At 69.2% G+C, this 7,644-nt stretch overlaps 1 protein-coding gene across 1 annotated transcript; it reads right to left on the bottom strand.

Moving 5' to 3' along the window:
* TAMALIN (trafficking regulator and scaffold protein tamalin) lies at positions 1-7,644 on the bottom strand. Its single transcript, XM_090056006.1, has 8 exons — positions 7,429-7,644; positions 4,357-4,406; positions 2,975-3,029; positions 2,365-2,467; positions 1,782-1,875; positions 1,631-1,697; positions 1,482-1,548; positions 1-1,305 (listed from the first exon to the last, which is right to left on the bottom strand). Exons 1-8 carry the CDS (start codon positions 7,540-7,542, stop codon positions 830-832), a joined length of 1,026 nt encoding a protein of 341 aa, XP_089912132.1. The 5' UTR covers positions 7,543-7,644; the 3' UTR covers positions 1-829.

The following is a 7,644-nucleotide window of genomic DNA, read 5'->3' as shown; positions in this document are numbered from 1 at the left end:
TGCAAAAGAGTCTTGCTGTATTGAACGCCTCCGTGCCCACCACAAGCAGTGACATTGTACAGAGCTGCCCCTGCCCTGGCGCCTCTGGCCAGGCCCGTCCTGCCGCCCAGCACAACATAGAGCTGCCTCGGGCCCAGCCACCTCCTTCCTGCTCCACTTCCTGAGATAAAGAGTCAGCGCCACGGCAGCTCAGCCGGGAACTTCCCCGCGGTGGAAACAGTCTCTCCGCCCCCGAGCGCGGGGATGAGCTGCGGCCCAGACACAGCTACAGCCAAGTTTTCCAGGAGGCTGCGGGGAGCAGCTCTCAGCGGCAGCCCAGGGGATCTACGCTGCATGGGCCGGCCATTGCCAAGTCCCCGAGCATCACGCAGGCACACGGGTAACAGCCGGGAACACCGGCGAGACAGGACACAGTGCAAAGATGCACCAGGGCTCCCTGCAGCTGGGCGGTGCTCAGAGCAGCTCCTTGCACCAGGCCCGTGCCCCGGCTGCTCCCTGCAGGCCGGCCTCGCCTGAGAGCACCAGGCCTGTGGATACCCACTCACTGCACCACACCCAGGGCCTGGGCGCCTGGCAGGGCAGGGTCTGACTTCCAGCCCCACCGTGCTGGCAGACAGAGGTGCTCCCCTCCAACAGGCACCCGCTGCCCCCGACCAGGTCTCGGGCTTTGCCGTAGAGGTCAAACGAGCCAGGAGTTCCCTTATCTCCATGGCATCGTCCCCCAGGCACAAGCACCCCATGGCCGCTTGGGTCCAGGGCAATAAATAGATAAATAAATAAGTCCTGGCAAGGTGGCTGTGCCCCCATCTGCCCCGCACCCAGTCGGTGCCTAGAGGTGACTCTCCTCCTCCTCCAGCGAGCGGTTGAGGCCGGGGATGAACTTGAGCAGTCTCTTGCGGAAGCTGGTGTGCTTACTCTTGCGGGGGCCGGCCGCACCACTGGCTGGGGCGCAGGGCTTGTCCCAGAAGGGGCCGGCCGCCCCATTGCTGCTGGCGCTGCCCGTGCACTTGACGCTGGCGCTGCGGGTCAGCGCGGGCCGGCGGGGCGAGAGGGCGGGGGGCGCGGCGGCCCCGTGGCGGGCAGATGCCGTGTCCAGCGAGTCAGCCGAGTCGAAGAGGCAAGTCTGGTAGAGGGAGTCCTCGCTCTCATCTGTGGCGGTGCTGACACAGCTGGCGCTGCCATAGGTGCTGCCTGCGCCCGACAGCATCTGCCCGAGGGAGGAGCTGCTCATGAGCCCGGCGCTGTACAGGCAGGAGCGCACCGACTCCAGCGTGTCGTAGATGCTGGGGTCCTTCACAACTATGCCTGTGGGGGGAGAGGGGGGTTCAGGTAAGAGGTGGCAGCGCAGCCCCAGCCCGTGCCGGCAGCAAAGGGGGAGCAGCCCGGCAGTGCCCCTGCTCCATGCCACCCCCGCCCAGGAGGCAGCTGGCACCCAGCCCCGCTAAGAGGGGCCGGCGCAGCCCCTGGTGCCCCCCACTCACCACGCACCAGCCTCTGCTCCTGCACCATCAGCGAGCGGTACTCGCCCCACTTCTCATACAGGGTTTGCTGCAAGACAGGGGCAGGCAGGTGAGCGACAGCCCTGCCTGCACGGGGGCACGCGTGTACAGGTGTGCCCCAGCCCGCTCACCTTCAGGTACTGCAGCCGGGCCTCAAGCTCCGCTCTCCGGACGGATGTCCCGTACAGCGTGTCAAGCCTGCGTGGGCACAGCCAGGTAAGCAAGGCAGCGGGCTGCGGCCCCCCGCGCCCCCAGCCCAGGGCTCCAACGACCCCACCCCACCTGAGCACGTTTCCCGAGGCCTTGATGATCTGCACGATCTCTCGGTGCCGGATGCCCTCCACATTCAGCCCATTCACAGCTGTGATGCTGTCCCCTGTGGGGCAGATGGCAGCCTCAGCACCAGGGCACCGTGCCCGGCAGGACTGACACCAGCAGGACAACCCCGCCGCATGGGAGCCACACGAGGCCCCCCCCCCCCCAGCTCCAGCTGGCTGTGGCACAGGAGAGACGCTGTGTCCTGGCTCCACCTCCCCTCCTCCAACCTCTGCACAGCTGGGGCAAGAGCCTGGCACATCGGCCCCCAGCCGTGACCGTCACCAGCCCTCCCTGCCCCACCAGGACGGCTCCCCTCACCCCAGTCATCCCCTGCTGCCCAGGCCCCACGTGGGAAGGCAGGACAGCCACGGTGGGGACTGGGGCAGCCATGCAGGCAGCTGCTGGTACCTTCCCCTCCCCACACCGCGCCCCACAGGCTCCGGCAGGGCAGGGGCTCCAGCAGCTGCTGCACCCGCTCCCTGCAGCTCATCCCCACGGTCAGACCCGGATGCCCGAGTCCCTCTCGCCACTGCCCCAGCGCACGTACCTGGCTTGAGCCCGGCGAGCTGGGCTGGGCTGCCCTGGTGCACGCGGCACACAAAGGTGAACATCTCCACGCTCCTCTTGTCCTGGTGGTGGAGGCCATAGGTCTGCAGGGGAGAGCAGCAGGCGCTGGCACAGCTGGAGGGGCAGGGACCACGGGACCCCGCTGCTGCCTCACCGCAGCAGGCAGGCACAGCCCCAGCGGGCTCAGGCTCTGGGCACTGCGCGCCCCAGCGCCAGGCTGCGTGTGCCGGGCAGGCACGAGCTGCCTTTAAACCGTGGCTGTGGCCCGCTGCCCGGCAATGCGCCCCGCGGGCTGTGCCAGATGGCTGCTCCGCCTGCCGCCCCCCCAAGCCCGCGCCGTGACGAGCCGGGGGTGGCACGGGGGAGGCTGCTGCAACCAGGCAGCATCATCACCACTAAAAATAACCCTCGCTCCGGTGTGGTGTAAAAATACCCTCGCGGCGGAGCAAGGTGTGGCCGCAGCTGCTCAGGGAGGGGTCCGGCCTCTGCCCTTCTTGCTCTGGGATAGGGCTGAGCACCCCCAGCCCCCGGGACAGCGCCAAAGGGGCTGTGCCCACGGCCCGAGCCCCACGGGCTTCCCCAACACCCACCTGGATCTCAAACCCGAACGCCTCCTCCGCTTTCTTCTCCAGCGTGACGGCTCGCCTGGGGAGGGGGGCTGGTTAGCAACTCGCCAGAGACCCCCGCGCCCACCCAGAGCGGAAGGAGCTCCCCGACAGGCGCGAGGCCAGGGGCATCTGCTCCTGACCTCAGAGCCCCGGGGGATGCCCAAGGCCCCCACCCCGCTCAGCACAGAGCCCAGGAGCCCCGGGTGAATCCCGCTGCCTGCTCCAGCCCAAGACTTCCCAGCAAGAGCCACCGGTGCTGGGAGAGCCCAGCTTGGGCCAGGAGGAGGAAGGGGCAGTCACAGCCGCACCCCGACGGCGACTCCAAGCAGCCTCCCAGCTGCCGGCCCTGGGGCAGCATGTGGAAGCCGGGCCTGCGCCCATCCCGCACAGCCGGCAGCCGCCCCACACAGCCAGGAAGCTCCTGCAGCCCTTGAACGTTTCGGGGTTTACTCGGGGGCGCAAGCAATGCAGCGGGAGGGCGAACCGTGCCTGCAGGCCGAGCAGCTGCTGCCACATTGCCGCCGACTTCAGCACTTGCTGAACAGCGCTGCCCTGGCCCAGCCAGGCACTGGGAGCCACGGAGAGGACGGGGAGCTGGTACGCGGACCCTGCAGGGCTCCAGGGAGACCTGGGCAGCCCAACTGCTGCCTGGGGGTGACCCTGGGGGAGCCCCGGCACTGCTGGGTCACATCCTGCCAGGAAGCCACGGGCTGGAGCCAATGAAGGGAAACACCTTGCACCCTACAGCTGAGGTCCTGGGGTCCAGCCCAGGCACCCCAACCCCGTGCGGAACTAAGGGCTCGGGGCCGGGACGTCCCCACGGGAAGCACAGGGCTGAGGGGCCTCCATGCATGCCCAGGGCACGCTGACCCCCAGCTCCAGCTGCCCGTGACCCCCTTCCCCACCCAGCAGAGAGGGGCTGCAGGCTCAGAGGCCGCAAGGCGACGCCATCTCCCAGGCGCGCACTGGAGGCGGTGACTCATTTGCCAGTTGGAGACTTTCGGCACCTTTATAATTAAAACCGGCTTCAAATGCGCTGAAGCTCCACGGAGGCAGCGGAGGGAGGCCCCAGCCCTGCCACGACGCAGCTGGGGGGGGCAGGGAAGAACAGGGCCCTGCAGCCCCCAGCCAACCTCACCACCCACCGCGACAGCATGGGGTGTGCGTGGCTCTTCTGTGGCTCCACCAGCCCAGCCAAAGATGAGCAAGGGATGGCCCCACCGTGGTGGGATGCAGGGCCCAGGGGGCAGCTCCTGATGAGCAGTAGCCAGGGCAGCTGGCAGCAGTGAAGGGGGACAGGAGGGGGACACAGAAGCCAGGAGGAATCGTGCTGATCCCGTGGCAGACCCACAGCCGGCAGGTACCTGTGCTCCTCTGGGGACTCGCTCAGGAGTTTCCACTTGAATCCAGAGCCCTGCAAAGACGGAGAGAGAGAGACAGCTCAGGGGCAAGGCCTCACCTCCTGTGCCCACAGGGACAGGGACCGGACCAGGAGGGGCTCAAAAGGCCGGGGCTCTTCAGCCTGGACAGGGAGAGGCCGAGGGGGGAGAAGAGAGCAGTTGAGAACATCACGAAGGGCACGGGCAGGGGGCTATTGCTCGCCAAGTCCCGGGAGGCTGGAAGTGGGGGTGTCCACCGAGACACAAGGCACACACCTAGGTCAGGAGCTGCTCACTGCAGGGCCAAGCCTCCGGCTTCCCTGGGCACATGGCTGCAAGCCGCCATGACCCTTGCTCATTGGGCAGGCTGGGACCCCACCTTGGGGGCTTGGAGCAGCCTCCTGTGCCAGGGACCCCCCAGCGCCTCTCTGCAGCGATGGGCACGGGCCGTCACCACCCCAGTGGGCACCTGCCCCCCCAGAGCTGCATGCACCGTGCTGCGCTGCCTCGGGGGCGGCGGGGACAAGGGAAGCCTTGACACAGGCCGCAGAGCGCTCCTCACATAGCGCCTTTTGTCCTGGCCACAAGCGCCGGGCCCAGCCCTGCCCGCAAGACGGAAATAATTATGGCTCCATCTGAAGATTAAAAGCAGAGCTTGCATCTGTTTAACACTCCTTCTCCCCCCACTGACGTCAACGGGAACCGCCGGGCCCGTGTCACGTCCTGCGCATCGCAAGCTTCGGACCCCGGGGGGGCTGCGCGCTCCTGGGAGATGAAAGCCCCTCACACAGACACTCCTCTGTTTTATCCTAAAGTCCGACTTTTAATACCAAGCTCCCCCCGCCCAGCAAACAATCCTGGGCATTGTTGAGCATTGAGAGGCACAGGAACCAGGGGACGAAGGGAGCCCGTGGCCTGGCAGATCTGCCGGAGCATTAGTACGGAGGCATCACCCTGGCCGTGGGCGGCTCCGGACCCCAAATGTCAGCCGATGCTGCCAGGGCACGGGCAGGGCTGGGCCATGAAGACCGGGCTTTGTCACCAAGCAGCTCCGGCTCAGCCCCAGCCCCGGGCAGCGACAGCGGGTTCTCATTAGCTGCCTTCCACGCCTACTGGGATCCTGCCCGAAAACAGCCGCCGGCTCGCACACAGCCAGGCCCACGTCCTCACCCTCGGATGTGCCCCCCGCCCCGGCTGATCCCCCTGGCCCACACAGTACTTGGGGAGTGCCGGACCCCTCCCCAAGCCGCACCGTCCTTGCCCGGGCGGCTGCCGCGTCCAGAGCATGCTGTCCTGGAGGCCAGGGCCGCATGCGGAGGCAGGACGTGACCCAGGTGGCAGCAGGGAGCTCCGTGCACCAAGGGCCGGAGTCACGGCCAAGGGCCGAGCGCGGCAGCCGCTCTCCCCCGCAGGGGGAAGGAAGCGCGGGTAAACAATCAGCTCCGGGCCAGAGTCAGGCCGTCTCGGCCCTTCCTGAGCCGCAGGAGCCGGTAAGTGCGATGCCTGGTTCCCACCCTGCCGCCTGCTTGGGTCCTGGCAGAGCCATACACACGAGCGGCAGTCCAGGGACCTGCTAGGATGGGCATCTCCCTGTGCAAGTCGACGCACGCTCTGGTGCAAACACGTGCCCCCAACATGGAGCCATCAGGGTTTGCCAGCCCTGCGGGGGGAGGGCTGCAGTGCATGGAAGTGCTGGCATCAGCAGAAGCGAGTTCCCCTCTGCGTGCTCAGAGCCCTAGGAGGAAGCCACGTCCCTCAGGCCCGATGCAAATCACCCTGGCCCTGCATGGAAATTCAGGGTTTGCAAGTGAAATGCAGCCCAGCTGTACTGCGTGGTGCCCAGCATTTGGCTACCGCAGGCAGGGGCGCATGGCCCAACCGCTGGGCCGCAGGACAAGCCTCAGGAAAGGGGCTGCCAAGGCAAAGCTGGCCTGGCCAGGGGCTGCTGGTGCTGCAGCAGGGACCCCGGGGCTCAGAGCTGCCTGCTGGGCACGCAGCCTCCCCGAAAGCAGAGCAGCGCCCCTGGGGCAGGAGGCAAACTCCTCGTGCCCAGGGCAGATGCTGGAGGCACCAGGCTCCGGTGCCAACCACCACCCTTGAACCCGGGGAGCTCAACCCCTACCCGGGGTGTCCCGGCCACATGCTCGGCTCAGGGGGACGATGCCGGAAGACCCCAGAGCCAAGCCAGCGCCCGCACAGTGGACCTGCAGGACGTGACCTTGCAGCACATCAGCAGAGACCACAAGCTTCGAGTTTCACTTCTGCTTTCCACGCTCCAGCGACTGCAGCTTCCCATCCCGCTGCAGAGCCGAGTCAGGTCCGCACGGGGGGAGGGGAGAGATGCAGCGATGCCCCCAGAGCCCCCCGGAGCGGGGCTGACCTGCCAGCCCCGTGCAACAGGCATGGCTCCCCCGCCCCGTGCACGGCCTCCACGAGACCGTGCACGAGCAAGCGCCGCACTCGACGCCCACGCCGCCGGCCGGCCTCGGAGCAGCCGGAGGCCGCGGAGCGCGGGCCCCGCTCTGGGAGCCGTCCATCGCCCGCGGCGCGGGGACGGTCCAGGGGCTGGCGGTGCCCACGCTCAGCCTGGCACGCCGGCGTCCCCGACGACTGGCGCAGCTCGTGACGCGCCGCTCCGCGCGGGGCAGGGACAGGGCGCGCCCGAGACGGGCGGCATCGCCGCGGCAAAGCCACGGTGGCCGCGCCGGGCCCGCGGCCGACGTCCTGACGGGGCACCGAGCCGCCGACTCGCCGGCGGGCGGCCCCCCGCCGCTGTCTCTGCGCGGCCCCCGGCGCCGTCCTCTGCGCCTGCCTCGCCGGTCTATTATGGGATGGAGCCGCCAGGCAGGAAACGAGTCCCCGCCGCTCTCGGGAGCCGCGGGAGCGCAGCCGTCTCGCCGCCCGCCGGTCCGGCCGTCCTTCCCACGACGTGCGCCCGCTCCTCGCGGGGCCGGCCCCGGGCCCGTCCCTGCCGCCGGCCCGGGCTCCGGGTCCCGCGCGGGGCGGGAGCAGCGGGCGCGGGGGTGCCGGGGCGCGGAGCGGGACCGGGGCCCCTACCTTGCGGGCGCGGGGCAGGGTGCCCCCGGAGGCGGCCAGGGCCCGGTACACGTCCGCCGCCTCCTCCGCCTCGTCCCGCGGGCGCGGCCGGGCGCGGGGCCGCCGCAGGGTCATGGCCGGGCCGCCGATGCGAGCGCGGCCGGCCGCACGCGGCTATATCGGCCCCCGCCCCCCCCGCGGGCCACGCTCCGGCCGCGGGGCCACGCCCACGCGGGA

The sequence above is a fragment of the Crocodylus siamensis genome, chromosome 6 (genome assembly GCF_052110815.1).
Source record: "Crocodylus siamensis isolate JL-2025a chromosome 6, ASM5211081v1, whole genome shotgun sequence".
NCBI classification, from domain to species: Eukaryota; Metazoa; Chordata; order Crocodylia; family Crocodylidae; genus Crocodylus; species Crocodylus siamensis.
Note: the sequence above shows the minus strand (reverse complement) of the source record. Positions and strands in the feature narration are given on the sequence as shown.